General features: G+C 42.0%; 1 protein-coding gene across 3 annotated transcripts in view; it reads right to left on the reverse strand.

Annotated features, from left to right (window-relative positions):
- The window catches only part of LOC129831956 (cell adhesion molecule 1-like), a 164,719-nt gene extending 151,876 nt beyond the window's left edge, over window positions 1-12,843 (reverse strand). Inside the window, exon 1 of one of the 3 annotated variants that reach the window (XM_055895617.1) lies at window positions 12,689-12,843. In XM_055895617.1, coding sequence (XP_055751592.1) covers window positions 12,689-12,764 — 76 coding nt within the window. In that variant the 5' untranslated portion in view covers window positions 12,765-12,843. The remainder of the gene's footprint in view (window positions 1-12,688) is intronic. The other 2 variants (XM_055895616.1, XM_055895618.1) reach the window with 2 other exon arrangements.
- Window positions 12,844-15,776: the final 2,933 nt, after the last annotated feature.

Consider the following 15,776-nt stretch of genomic DNA (forward strand, 5'->3'; position numbering starts at 1 on the left):
TTTTCATTGCTGTATTGAAATTATTTTGCTACTATGGCCTATTTATTGCCTTACCTCCCTTATCCTACCTCATTTGCACACACTGTATATAGACTTTTTTCTATTGTATTATTGACTGTATGTTTGTTTATTCCATGTGTAACTCTTTGTTGTTGTTTGTGTCGCACTGCCTTGCTTTATCTTGGCCAGGTCGCAGTTGTAAATGAGAACTTGTTATCAACTAGCCTACCTGGTTAAATAAAGGTGAAATAAAATAAAAAATAGGATGCCACCTTTCCAACAAGTCCGTTCATCAAATTTCTGCCCTGCTAGAGCTGCCCCTGTCAAATGTAAGTGTTGTTATTGTGAAGTGGAGACGTCTAAGAGCAACAACGGCTCAGCCGCGAAGTTGTAGGCCACACAAGCTAACAGAATGGGACTGAAGAGTGCTGAAAAATCATCTGTCCTTGGTTGCAACACTCACTCCTGAGTTCCAAACTACCTCTGGAAGCAACGTCAGCACAAGAACTGTTCGTCGGGAGCTTCATGAAATGGATTTCCGTGGCCGAGCAACCACATACAAACCTAAGCAGTGAAAACGCGTTCTCTGGAATGATGAATCACGCTTCACCATCTGGCAGTCCGACGGACAAATCTGGGTTTGGCGGGTGCCAGGACAACGCTACCTGCTACAATGCGTAGTGCCAACTGTACAGTTTGGTGGAGGAGGAATAATGGTCTGGGGCTGTTTTTCATGGTTCGGCTAGGCCCCTTAGTTCCAGTAAAGGGAAATCTTAACGCTACAGCATACAATGACATTCTTGAAGATTCTGTGCTTCCAACTTTAAGAAAACAGTTTGAGAAGGCCCTTTCCTGTTTCAGCATGACAATGGCCTCATGCACAAAGCGAGGTCCATACAGAGATGGTTGGTCGAGATCGGTGTGGAAGAACTTGACTGGCCTGCACAGAACCCTGACCTCAACCCCATCGAATGCCTTTGGGCTGAATTAGAACGCAGACTGTGAGCCATGCCTAATCGCCCAATATTAGTGCCTGACCTCAGTAATGCTCTTGTGGCTGAATGGAAGCAAGTCCCCGCAGCAATGTTCCAACATCTAGTGGAAAGCCTTCCCAGAAGAGTGGAGGTTGTTATAGCAGCAAAGGGGGGACCAACTCCATATTAATGCCCATGATTTTGGAATGAGATGTTGGACGAGCAGATGTCCACATACCTTTGGTCATGTAGTGTATGTCACTGATCAGAAAATCAGGTGTTTGACTAAGTTGCTAACAGACAGTTGCTAAATGACTGTCAATAGGGTGAACTAACACCATGCAGATGTCAGATTATGAAGTCAGTAGGCAACAGGCAATCATTACTGAACCCCTCGTCTTACTGACTCCTCCAGTCGACTAGTTCAGTGGATTGGGCAGGTTTCCAGAGGGCCACTGATTCTGATAGCAGGTGGGACATCCCACCGTTGCCCTCCAAAACGTCCAGTCGCATCCAGCTGTGTAAGTGGATAATGTGGCTGCCATTTGAGTCAATCTGGGCGAAAGCATCTGCTAAGCAAACCACAGCACTTAACCATGGCCGATGGGGAGTGACTGCAGCGTGACTGTTGATGCGGAGAGGGCAGAGTAAACAGATGTTGATGAGTCTCACCCATTTACTTCCTCCAATTAGATTAAGTTGAGGCAATCTGATGACCTGGCATTCTTGAGTATTTATCAGATCAGTTGAATACGGTATTCCCACTTATCCAGCCAGCCCTACTCTCCTCTCCTCTGGCAGCATCTGTATGTTTATTGATCGGCTGAGTCTCTCGTTCAGAAAGCTGGATCTGTACAGATTATCGATTTGTAATTCTCTCCCTCACAGAAAGCTGAGGGTCTTCTATCCACCACACTGATCAACAGTTATGTAGTCTTAGAGATTGGGATGCTTCTCAGCTGTTGTCATGGTTTCTGAATTGTTCCACTTTCTCTCCGTGAGGCTGGTTAAATAAACTGTATGCAAGCTGTGAAGTTTCCAAGAACATTTGTTTGAAAAATATCAACATTTCCACCTGCAACTAGCTACAATTTACCTTTTTGGAAACTCTGGACAGTACTCAGATTTAAAATAAATCTTGGTCGACCAATCGATTGGTCTACATTTTTAAATGTGTATTTTTCCATATATAGACACACTCTATGTATTTTAATAAAATCAACTATATATGCACTGAGCTTGTCTGATGCTTTATGATCATGGTTTAATGAAATAAGAAACAAATGACTCAAGAAGGAGCCAGAGATCAACATAACCAGAAGAATAAAAAACTTCACCTGTCCCGACCATCCTCCTTCCGCTCCTACAGGCTTTAGCAAATTCTGCAGTTACTGTATATTGAATGCATAAACAGACATTACAGTAACCAAACAAACATTGTAGATTAGAAATTATAGGAATTAACGGTAAATGTACTATTGGTGATATACACTTCATGGCCCAAAGTATGTGGACATCTGCTCGTTGAACATTTCATTCCAAAATCATGGGTATTAATATGGAGTTGGTCCCTCCTTTTTTACTATAATAGCCTCCACTCTTCTGAGAAGGCTTTCCACTAGATGTTGGAATATTGCTGCGGGTTCTTGCTTCCATTCAGTCACAAGAGCATTACTGAGGTCGGGCACTGATGTTGGGCAGTTAGGCCTGGCTTGCAGTCGGCGCTCCAATTCATCCCCAAAGGCGTTCAATGGGATTGAGGTCAGGGCTCTGTGCAGGCCAGTCAAGTTCTTCCACACTGAACTCGACAAACCATTTCTGAATGGACCTCACTTTGTGCACAGGGCCATTGTCATGTTGAAACAGGAAAGGGCCTTCCCCAAATTGTTGCCACAAAGTTGGAAGCACAGAATCGTCTAGAATGTCATTGTATGCTGCAGTGTTAAGATTTCCCTTCACTGGAACTAAGGGGCCTAGCCCGAACCATGAAAAACAGCCCCGGACCATTATTCCTCCTCCACCAAACTGTACAGTTGGCTCTATGCACTCGGGCAGGTAGCGTTCTCCTGGCATCTGCCAAACCCATATTTGTCGGACTGCCAGATGGTGAAGCGTGATTCATCACTCCAGAGAACATGTTTCCACTGCTCCAGATTCCAATGGCAGCGAGCTTTACACCACTTAGGCTTGTGCGCGGCTGCTCGGCCATGGAAATCCATTTCATGAAGCTCCCAACGAACAGTTCTTCTTCAGCTGAGCCGTTGTTGTTCCTAGACGTTTCCACTTCACAATAATAGCACTTACAGTTTACTGGGGCAGCTCTAGCAGGGCAGAAATTTGAGTTTGAGTTTATTACATTTTTACAGGGACAGTGCACATTAATCAACGTTTCAGTAAAAGTGACGGTTTAAGCCAGCCGGCTAATTTTCAACCGCAGTCCCTGGGAAAAAGGTGATGAACTGACTTGTTGGAAAGGTGGCATTCTAAGACGGTGCTACGTTGAAAGTCACTGAGCTCTTCAGTAAGGCCATTCTACTGCCAATGTTTGTCTATGGAGATTGCATGGCTGTTTGCGTGATTTTATATATCTGTCAGCAACGGGTGTGACTGAAATAGCCGAATCCACTAATTTGAAGGGGTGTCCACATACGTTTGGCCATGTAGTGTATGTAATGGGGAATTGATAGACACTAACAATCAAATGCAAACAATTCACACAATGAAGTTATGAAACAATGAATGTGCACAAATTGGTGGGAAAGAGCGCATTCTGGAGAGAGATGTGCATCTTAGTGACACTCCCCTCCTTCTTGAACTGTGCCATCCCTGTAGCCTCCGCAATGTATTAGTTCACTGAGATGGGTACAAATCAGACAGGTGTCTTCTGTGCCATAAAAATATATATTTGCTGATGCTCGACAAAAAAAAATATTGGTCGACCAACAGCCTATCGACCAAACAATCGTCCAGTCGAATAAGTGGGGTCAGCCCTAGTTCTGTGCATGCTAGGGACTGTGCCATGTCTGTTGATAGACTTGGTTCTGTTCTGCATTAAAACTGTCCCATGTCTACATTCACGAGGTGCTGTGCTATGAGCCGGTGACTGGTTCACAGTCTCTCTTAATGGTGTTCTGTGATTGCTCCATGAGGCATGCTAATGTGCACTCCATGCCTTCCTAAACAACTACATTGCTTCTTCATTTTCTTATCATGGAAATGATTCGCACAGCCATAGCCAGGCAATGTGGACAATGCAGTGAGGACCCTCAGATCCAGGGCACAGAGAGAACAATGTCATATTCATACCAGCAAACACCACTCCTCCTCCTCATTATCACAACACTGGCATGAATGAAGCACTCTGTCCTCACACTCATCAAAGGGCCCGCCACCAGTCCATTACTGCTATTTGACTGTTTACTACACTTAAGTTAAACAGCCAACATTGTTGTTTCAGCACTGTCTTCAGCGTTCTTCATTCATTGACAACTCAGCGTTCTCTATAGTGAAAATGCATTTGACGAAAAGGTGGGAGGTCTGATTCGTATTCCATCCACAAATAACTCTAAAGTCAATAGGATGTCAAAATTCCCCTCTCCCTGCCCTTTGACCTTGGCCTAACACATGTTTATTTAGCAAAAGGCTATTTTACACAGACAGCAAAGTTGTATTGCTGAGGGCTTGAAGGGAGGACTATGTGTTTGTCCCAAATAGCACCATATTCTCTATATAGCGCACTATTTGAAAAGTAGTCCAATATGAAGGGAATAGGGTGACTTTGGGGATGCATCCTAGTAGTCTTGAAAGGTTAAAAAGCTATACAAGGTCAGTGATGGAGAGACATTCTGCAGGCACCACCAGACATAGCCAAAGGCCATCTCTTCTGATCTCTCACCTCTCTTTAGCTGCATGCCTTCACCCAGTTTGACTTGAAAACAAATACAACAGTAGAACCTCACTGCGACCCTTAATCACACTTCAGCTAAATCCTCTGCTTCCCTTCACATTTTAGCAGACTTGCTTATCCAGGTGCAATTAGGGTTAAGTGCCTTGCTCAAGAGTACATCAACGGATTTTTCACCTAGTCAGCTTGGTGATTCAAACCAGCAACTTTTCAGTTACTGGCCCAACACTTAACCACTAGGCTACCTACAACCCTGTACAGAGGACAAGTCAGCAAGAGCTCACTGAAGAAAGTGTGTGGACACGCACAGAATTTGAGTCTGAAGCAGACAGAACTACCCACACAGCTGGAAATGTGCTGTCTTCCATCAGACACTAATGACTAACAAAACTGCAGTAGCTGATTTTCTTATGGATGTCAACAGTGTCTACCGGATCTTCTCTATTTCTCAAGTTGTACTGAGAAGAGCTGCCATGTCTCAGCCTTCCCTTCCCTAAGAGTAACATTGTTTGCTGCCACCATATCAAGTAATATCCTGCATTATCTAGCATTATCTAGCAATTAGGGTGAGGCTTATTAAGCAGAATCTAATGTAAATTTAATGAGCTATAAATTCAATTTCTTTAAATAGAAGAGTATATTATTGTTACAAATGATGTAGTGAGCCCAGAGTACAGGCAATGAAATATTTCACTAGCTGGCAATGGGCCATTAGCTGCAGTGTTAAATTTGACTTGAAACAGGATAAGTGCATTTCACTGCAGGCTGTGAGAGCTGTGCAATTTTCCAAATACAGTGGCCCACAGGATATCAATGGGGCTGTACTTATTACTTATCATTCAAATCTTCTATGAGCATACAGAACAAGTTAAGTGGACAGGATCAGTACACTGGCCCCAACAGTCAACAACACTGTTAAACTGCTGTATTCAAGATACGTGAAGAACACAGGACCATATATTACATTTAAACTGGCCCAGTAGATGCCAGTTCAGTTACCAAGGCCTGTGAAGTATGAGGGTGACGACGCAGCACACAGACAGAATACAGTGCAACAGCCTTACATCACTCTATTTCAAAGCCAAACCCTTCAACAGCACTCGGACAGCCATCTTCAATCACCATCCATGTCACACATAGCAAACTGTATGGCAAACATAAGCACCATAAAAAGTGTATGTTTCCTTTGTTTCTCAGAGAAACACACCAAAAGCAGTACAGGCCTGCCTAAGGCTCCATGACAGCTTCTATTGATCCATTTCACCATCATTCAGCGCTGATGAATGAGCTGGAGCTGACAATAAAGAAGCATTATGCAACCCTCTGAAATACCATGATCAGATCACAACAGATATGTACTATAATAGAGGAACCCCCTGTAGAGATAGAGGAACCCCCTGGAGAGATAGACGAACCCCCTGGAGAGATAGAGGAACCCCCTGGAGAGATAGACGAACCCCCTGGAGAAATAGATGAACCCCCTGGAGAGATAGAGGAACCCCCTGGAGAGATAGAGGAACCCCCTGGAGAGATAGAGGAACCCCCTGGAGAGATAGAGGAACCCCCTGGAGAGATAGACGAACCCCCTGGAGAGATAGAGGAACCCCCTGGAGAGATAGACGAACCCCCTGGAGAGATAGAGGAACCCCCTGGAGAGATAGAGGAACCCCCTGGAGAAATAGAGAAACCCCCTGGAGAGATAGATGAACCCCCTGGAGAGATATACGAACCCCCTGGAGAGATAGACGAACCCCCTGGAGAGATAGACGAACCCCCTGGAGAAATAGAGAAACCCCCTATAGAGATAGACGAACCCCCTGGAGAAATAGAGAAACCCCCTGGAGAGATAGATGAACCCCCCTGGAGAGATAGACGAACCCCCTGGAGAGATAGAGGAACCCCCTGGAGAGATAGACGAACCCCCTGGAGAAATAGAGGAACCCCCTGGAGAGATAGATGAACCCCCTGGAGAGATATAGAAACCCCCCTGGAGCGGTAGAGGGACCCCCTGGAGAGAGAGATAGAGGAACCCCCTGGAGAGATAGAGGAACCCCTGGAGAGATAGATAAACCCTCTGGAGAGATAGAGGAACCCCCTGGAGAGATAGAGATAGAGGAACCCCCTGGAGAGGTAGAGGAACCCCCTGGAGAGATAGAGATAGAGGAACCCCCTGGAGAGATAGATAAACCCCCTGGAGAGATAGATGAACCACCTGGAGAGATAGATAAACCCCCTGTAGAGATAGATGAACCCCCTGGAGAGATAGAGAAAGAGGAACACCCTGTAGAGATAGATTAACCCCCTGGAGAGATAGAGAAAGAGGAACACCCTGGAGAGATAGATAAACCCCCTGGAGAGATAGAGAAAGAGGAACACCCTGGAGAGATAGATAAACCCCCTGGAGAGATAGAAGAACCCCCTGGAGAGATAGAGAGACCCTCTGGAGAGATAGAGATATAGGAACCCCCTGGAGAGATAGAGGAACCCCTTGGAGAGATAGAGGGACCCCCTGGAGAGATAGAGATAGAGGAACCCCCATGGCGAGATAGAGGCACCCCCTGGAGAGATAGAGGACCCCTAAGGAGAAAGAGGAACTCCTGGAGAGACACAAAGAGAAATACAGAATGTTATAGGGTTCAAACAAACCCTTTTTTTACATTCAGCATCTTATCTCAGCAGTTTATCAGAGAGGAGGATGAGCCAATCCATCTCTCACCTTGAGTAATGTCTCTGTAAGAGATGGATTATTCCAAACAATATTTACAAGATCCTTCAACAGTCATTTTAAATCTGTATTTTTGTATCGGTACTTGTCTTTCCTTTGAGGTATAAACCAACCAGGCTTGAGGTCAAATAAACGCCTGCCAAGCCTAGACCAGCTAAGCAAGATCTAGTCCGACTTTGCCCTTCTCTTTGGTGCTCTACTCTCACTATGAAAACATATCTAAATGAAGTGGCGACCCGTCATTTTGAGCCCCGCATTTTTTAGGAGGGAGCTTGCCTGTTTTGCATGTTATTTTGGCATTAATATGTGTCACATATCAGTTTGTAAACAATGTAATATATATATATATATAATTGAGAATATAGCCACATACAAACATGGTCTCTTTTTCGTTTTCTTGAGTAAGGCAGCTCCAAAATGAAGGTGTTTCAGCCTAGCTCAGTGCTTTCTGTGGTGGTGGGGCAAGCCAACAGAAAATATGGAGCGTTGCGCTATGATTGGATCAGTGTTCTGTCACTCATGGGTATACTACGTCTAAGGGTAGAGCTAGAAAATTCTAGACCCTTGGGTGCTGCCATAGAGTTACATTAGAAGTGCCCATTCAAGAAGGCTCCAAGTCATTGGCTACAGATAAAATTACGTAAAATCACATTATATCTACAGTAGCTTTGATTGGACTGATCATGTCAACATCATACTTTTAAAATCGTAACTAGTAGGTAGTCATCATCATGAATCAAGTCGACAATCTACTAGCAAATCCTTTTTAATCCTTGTCATATGAAGAGAAATAATGAAAATAAATTATAGATAAAATGTAGCGGTGCTCATCGGCCATTACACATAAACATTACACATCAAGTTGGAAATCGCAAATTCAACAATGAGTGGTTTGGAATGTATCAGTCGCTAACTGCAAGCATTGCAAAGCAATCATTAGCCTGCTATTCAGTGGAGTGGCTGTGTGGTCCCAAGTCTAAGGGTCTCTTTTCCAAGTTTAAAATGATAAACATTCAACATTGGCCATGCCATCAATGAAGCATGATTTGTGCCTCGCTCAAAACAACTGTTAACTCAACTGTTAACTCGGAACTTTACCTCCCTTATCCTACCTCATTTGCATATGCTGTATATATACTTTTCTACTGTATTATTGATTGTATGTTTGTTTATTCCATGTGTAACTCTGTGTTGTTGTGTGTCGAACGGCTTTGCTTTATCTTGGCCAGGTAGCAGCTGCAAATGAGAACTTGTTCTCAACTAGCCTACCTGGTTAAATAAAGGTGAAATAAAAAAGAAATACAAATAATCTGCGAAAACATGACTTCAGTGAGTTCAAGACAACTGGGAAATCGGGAATAAACGAGCTACGACTGGTAAAATACGTTTTGAACTTTCATCCAATTCAAAATTATAAACCCGTCGTCTTTCTAGAGCTATGACCTGAAGATCAATGACATCATCATGATTCAACCTTGTTTTTTTCCGAGTTCCCAGTTGCTTTGAACGCATCATAAATCCAGAGAACGCCAGAATTTGCTCACGAAGGACTGCCGCGCAACCTTCATGTTCAAGTAAGCTCAGCACAACATGGTGATCCCAAAAATGTCCTGTATGCTGCTGCATAAATTATGTAATATTCCAGGGAGATATGTATACTGTAGCTAAGAAAGTAATACTAAGTGTATGTTGTGTAGTTAGCTGTTAGTAGCCCATGAGCCTCACCCTAATAATTTGGTCTATTTTCCCTACTGTTCTGACTTGGTGGTGCACATGTATCCTATAACGTGTTTTTGAGAAATGTAATCATTGAATAATGTAGGAGCTTTCATTGTTTGTTCATACTCCCCCTTTATTTATCCTACGGTTCTGACTTGGTGTACAGGGAGAACACTGTAAGAACAGCTCATGTCCTGAATTCTGTCGCTGTACATTTCAAAAGTGCTGAACATATAGTTATATTGACTATGTACATCATAGCACGCTCATTAATGTCTTAATCGAAATTACAGATGGCCTCTTATCCGCTTGTCATCCCTTGATGCCATAGTTTGTACATCTCAATTGTCAGTAGAAACCACATTCATTTCAGTAAGTCAGCCATATCAGCTATGTTTTTTTAAAGGCAGTAAATGAGGCTGAATTAACTGTTTTGCTGCCAGACAAGGCTCCACTGATAGCCAGGTGTAGCAGTGGTATAGTGCAATTAATGTATTGTTTAGTGTTGTGTTGTGTAGTGAGGTGGCTTTGCTGGCATGCATCCCACTTTTTTATGTTTTTGCCCCACAAAAACTTGCATGCTAAAATCGCCACTGTCTAAATGTTAACTTACCAAGCCTGGTTAACTGTTGTCCTAACAATATGTGGGTTTTGTTACAACTGTAAAGCTTTGCTAGGCCAGCATATAATCTTCAAATCTTGCACCATTTGGGATATTGTATTGGAAGCTTTTGTGTATTTTTGATGCATTTAGGCATTTAACACAGAGAGAGAGGTTAATTAAATTAATGGTGACAGAGAGCGAAAGTCTAAAATACAGTGAATGGTGTTCAACCACTACTCAATGCAGACAGACTACACTCCTTTCAACAGTCGTCAAGTGAAAGCCTGTAGTTTACTATGTTACCTATACATGTACAGTGCCTTCAGAAAGTATTCACACTCCTTGACTTTTTCCACATTTTGTTGTGTTATAGCCTGAATTTAAAATGGTTTAAATGTAGTTATTTTGTCACTGGCCCAGACACAATACACCATCATGTCAAAGTGAAATTATGTTTTTTCTAAATTTTTACAAATTAATGAAAAATTAAAAGCTGAAATGTCTTCAGTCAATAAGGATTCAACCCCTTTGTTATGAGAAGTCTAAATAAGTTCAGGAGTGAAAATTTGCTTAACAAGTCACATAATAAGTTCCGAGCACTCCCATGGAAAGATACAGGTGTCCTTCCTAAGTCAGTTGCCGGAGAGGAAGGAAACCGCTCAGGGATTTCACCATGAGGCCAATGGTGACAAACAGTTACAGAGTGTAATAGCCGTGATAGGAGAAAACTGAGGATGGATCAACAACGTTATAGTTACTAACCTAAATGACAGAGTGAAAAGAAGGAAGCCTGTACAGACTGCAAATATTCAAAAACATGCATCCTGTTTGCAAGCCACTAAAGTATTACTTTAAAAAAAAAAAGCAAAACAATTAACTTTTTGTCCTGAATACAAGTGTTAGGTTTGGGGCAAATCCATGATTGTAATCGTTAAGGACTGGGGAGTTTTTCAGGATGAAAAAGAAATGGAATAGAGCTAAGCACAGGCAAAATCCTAGAGGAAAACTTGGTTCAGTCTGCTTTCTACCAGACACTGGGAGACAAATTCACCTTTCAGCAGGACAATAACCTAAAACAAAAGGCCAATTCTACACTGGAGCTGCTTACCAAGAAGACAGTGTATGTTCCTGAGTGGCCAAGTTACAGTGTTGACTTAAATCTACTTGAAAATGTATGGCAAGACCTGAAAATGGCTCTCTAGCAATGATCAACAACCAATTTGCCAGAGCTGGAAATTTTTTGAAAATAATAATGTGGAAATATTGCACAATCCAGGTGTGGAAAGCTCCTAGGGACTTACTCAGAAAGACTCACTGCTGTAATCGCTGCCACAGGTGCTTCTACAAAGTATTGACAGAGGGGTGTGAATACTTATGTAAATGAGATATTTCTGTATTTCATTTTTCACAAAATTTGGCAAATATTTCTGAAAACATGTTTTTGCTTTGTCATTATGGGATATTGTTTGTAGAAAATGTGGAACAAGTGGGAATACTTTCTGAAGGCACTGTGTTTCTTTAGCCATGTTGCTTTAGTTTGGATAGGCTTCTGAGCAACAAAATGTGGAATCCTGATTAGACCACCCCCAAACATCCATCCATCCAACAAACACACACACACACACACACACACGCATGCACGCGCACACACAAACACACGTAAAAATACACACAGAGACCTGTTGATTTTGAGTTGCGAAAATGAAAGGCTACATCTGAGCAACATAAGAGACCTGTAAAGAATGTTATGGTCATCATTACATTTTAGGCTACTGTCCACACTACAACAGTAGGGTAAATTAAAAGATTATGAACATATTTTTGGCTACAGTGTCTGAGGTTTACTATATGAAATTATACGGGCGGACTGACTGCTGCTGGGTAGAGATTGGTACATTGGTTCTGGACATCATTTACCGTGTAGATTAGTACGTGCACCGTATCAGCGCACCTCAGTCTATATAGCCTACAAATAGCAGGAACAATCGGGCAGGATTTAAATTCCTTGTAATCCAGTAATTCAAGAGATTTCTGGGTCCGTCAGTATCCCATTCGCGGGAAATAATACGTAGACAAGCTCTAACTGTCAATATGTATAATAGGATAATAGTAAGGAGGTACAGTATGTTGTCGGTAGGAGCCTATGCGCCGAAACCTGTTCACCTCAGCCGTGGAGGGGACACACTGACGTGAGTGTAGCCTACTGTCGCTGCATTGCGTGTTTTCCGGACATCCATTTAGAGTAGTCGAATAGGCATTCGAGTTATTGAACATAAATATGAGCAACTGTGAGCATTTGCAATACATTTACACTGACCACTCTGTTCATGTTACACCGAGGAAACTCTTCCACTGGCAATTATGTGGCACATACAGTGGTAGAATAACGTTACACTGTAGCCTATGTTATTTTCTTTGAATGAAAATTGTAGGCTATTTGTTGATTATCTCATTTACTAATTTTCACCACTTTTGAAGTGCAACATAACAAGCTACTTTCTGATTATAAAAAGGACGGACAGGCTATCCAAAGGTCCCCCAAAAACAATGGCATATATGTTGTTTTGTATATAGGGACACGGGTTACAGAAAAGGTTGCACATTGAAGTAAGATCAAAAGAAGCAAAGTGCCGATGCTGAGATTTAGGAGAAGCTCACGCGCATCCCGCACCAACCATCTCAAGTTGTAGATAGCCTATGTTCTTTCACTCCATGAGGTCATACCATTTTTGATGCGCCTAATCACGAGTAAGTAATCCTACCTTTTAGAAGAAACGCCGCTGAAATCACGAAAACAGAGAGAGAAATAGTGAGAGATCCGTTTCCCGTGATCGCCATGTTGGACACCTGCTCGAGACTGGCGGCGCTAAATCACCTAGAGACGGCCATGGGATGCGAGCGGAGGGAGGGCGCAAATAGGGAATCTTCTATCAAATGAGACTCCGTGATTTTTAGAGTCACTTACCTTATGTTTTGCATAATTCCACCCATAGTTCAGTATTTGTGATTTGAGACAAATGTCAAATTTAGGAAAAAATAAATATTATAACATGTTTATAAACTGTGTAGGCTATGTGCATTAATTATCAATGTTGATAATTATCCCCAGTCCATTTAACACTTAATCGGCTATAAAAATAAGTATTACGTTGTTATTTTCTGTTTTTTGATTAGGCCTAATACTGTGTCAAGGTGCTTTTTATGCTAAACCCCTTATTCAAATTAGTTTATTACTGTTTCCCTATCATACGAGCAATAATGTGTCAATAACAGCGTTTAATGGAGCGTGTTTCGTTAGTCAGAATGTCTATCACGATCATAGATCACGATTCAGAAAACATCATGTACTTACAGTTTGTTTTGTCAAGTACCTACGCAGTTTGACATTTAACCATTGTCACTCACAGAGCGCCCCCTACGTTATTCCCTGAGCTGAGCAGTTTGTCACGAATTACGACGTATAGGCAGTATCCCTATAGGCTACATTTTATGTGATTCGGTGTTATACTTTGTCAATGCGTGTGTGTGAGTGTGTGTGTCTGTCTGTGTGTTGTTGTTTTTTTACATGTGTGTGTGTGTGTGTGTGTGTGTGTCAGTCACCACACACAGCACAGGTCCTACAGGCACAGGGACTAATAGCATCAACAGGAACCTTGTTCAGTACAAAATATGTCATTTATGTGTTTTTAGCACGGAGCACATGTGTATCTAGAAGGTTCATCTCAAGCAATGGATTTACTTATAGCTAGGCAAGGAACAATACAGTTCACCAGATTGTTCTACACACAGTGCCTTTCCATCTCTCTCTCTCTCTCGCTCTCTCTCTCTCCAATAACTACACAACCTATCAGTCATATCTTCAACAAATAGACTTACTCTCCAGAGTCTAACCTGGAGAGTCTAACCTGGGTGAAATAGTGTCACAAGGAAGTGTGCATGAAGGAGTCTGCATGATAATGTTGAATCTCACTTATCTTTTTATGGTGTCAAAAAGAAGCCAGGACAGCTAATTGCACAATCTATTCTCTGAGAGTATGTGTCAATCCTCATTTCAGGGGATGAGCAGATAGCATTTTAGAACTTCACTCTAATGTCTGAGCCGTTTCTATCGCTACAGATTGAATTCCCTCCCATCAAATTCATTTATGATGTCATTACCCCTGGCAGCTTGACAGCCCTGCCTGTCACTCAGATATGTACACAAGGTATTTTCCTGACGCTACTTTGTTTGCTAGGAGAATAAGATGATGGGCAGCTGTCAAGAACTGTATAGCACACATTTATTCTGTAATAACCCTGCATTTACATTATTGGATTTATTAGAATATTTCTTGTAGAGCTGTTTTGAAACCGTTTTGTGAGCTTGGTGTATTTGGACATAAACAAGGGGCTTTGTTATATGCCTTAGCACAAACCATAGTGTTTCATGTATGTCAGAGTCTGTTGCCTACCTCTGATGAGAATCCAACATGATTTTAAATGGTATTTCACATATAACATTGCAGAGTCTTAGAGAAAATATTTCACAACAAAAGGAAAGTTTTGGACAGAACTATTTAGTTGTTATTGCACTACCAAAACTCACACACACTTCCAAACTTCTGTTGTACCTGCTTCTCTCTTTTGCAGCTTTGCAGGCTCCCTCCACTGGTGTGTGTCTTTTCTGCGCTCATGAGGATAGATGAGGTTCCTGGGTCTCTCTGAGGAGCCGACCGACCGTCTTTTCCCCCAGCAAGATGAATAATGGATGGGACTGGATCAGATGGCTAGCTCTCTTCATGTGGGTCCTCTGTAGTGATGACCAGCCTCAGTGTGTGTGTGTGTGTGTGTGTGTGTGTGTGTGTGTGTGTGTGTGTGTGTGTGTGTGTGTGTGTGTGTGTGTGTGTGTGTGTGTGTGTGTGTGTGTGTGTGTGTGTGTGTGTGTGTGTGTGTGTGTGTGTGGGTGGGTGGGTGGGTGGGTGGGTGGTAGAAGGTGACCACAGTGTCAGTGTGTTCTCTGGAGAGATAAGGACCTGCATTGAAGACAAAAAGAATTGGTTCAGATTTTGTTTTTCGATTCATAAATACCTTGTGTCTATGGCTAAACATTATTGTACATTTTTTACTTATCAGATAATCAATATCAATGTTATCTATGCAGCACAGTAAGTGCCATGTTAATTTGGATAGGAACAAAAATAATTGGTTGAAAACATTCTAGTAGAAAATGAATCTCACACACCCCTCCAATCAACTTCTGATTAGAAATGCAATGCATTTTAAATTAACCAATTTTTGTTGTTTTTGTTGAAATCAATCAAATTAACATAATTATTTGAGGTGGTAATCTTTTTATCTAGACAAACAGTTTTACCATGAAAACAAGTTACTTCTGTTGTGAAAGAAAAAAAATAATTGAATAAGACCTTTAAGATAACCCTTATTGGCTTATTGAAATGAAATGTGCATTTTCTCATGCTTAAGTTAAGTAAGTAGGATGGAGGTGCATATGATAGTGTGTGTGTGTGTGTGTGTGTGTGTGTGTGTGTGTGTGTGTGTGTGTGTGTGTGTGTGTGTGTGTGTGTGTGTGTGTGTGTGTGTGTGTGTGTGTGTGTGTGTGTGTGTGTGTGTGTGTGTGTGTGTGTGTGTGTGTGTGTGTGTGTGTGTGTGTGTGTGTGTGTGTGTGTGTGTGTGTGAGAGAGAGAGAGAGAGAGACAGAGAGAGAGAGAGACAGAGACAGAGACCTGTAGCATCTCATCTCTTGACTAATAGACTCATGAAATATAATTTAATAAAGAATTAAATAAATTATAGTTGACCAACTGCAGTACAACAACATTCAGCTGTATTTAATTACCTTCCTTAGGTTAC

Source organism: Salvelinus fontinalis, chromosome 33 (assembly GCF_029448725.1).
Source record: "Salvelinus fontinalis isolate EN_2023a chromosome 33, ASM2944872v1, whole genome shotgun sequence".
In the NCBI taxonomy this organism is placed as follows: Eukaryota; Metazoa; Chordata; class Actinopteri; order Salmoniformes; family Salmonidae; genus Salvelinus; species Salvelinus fontinalis.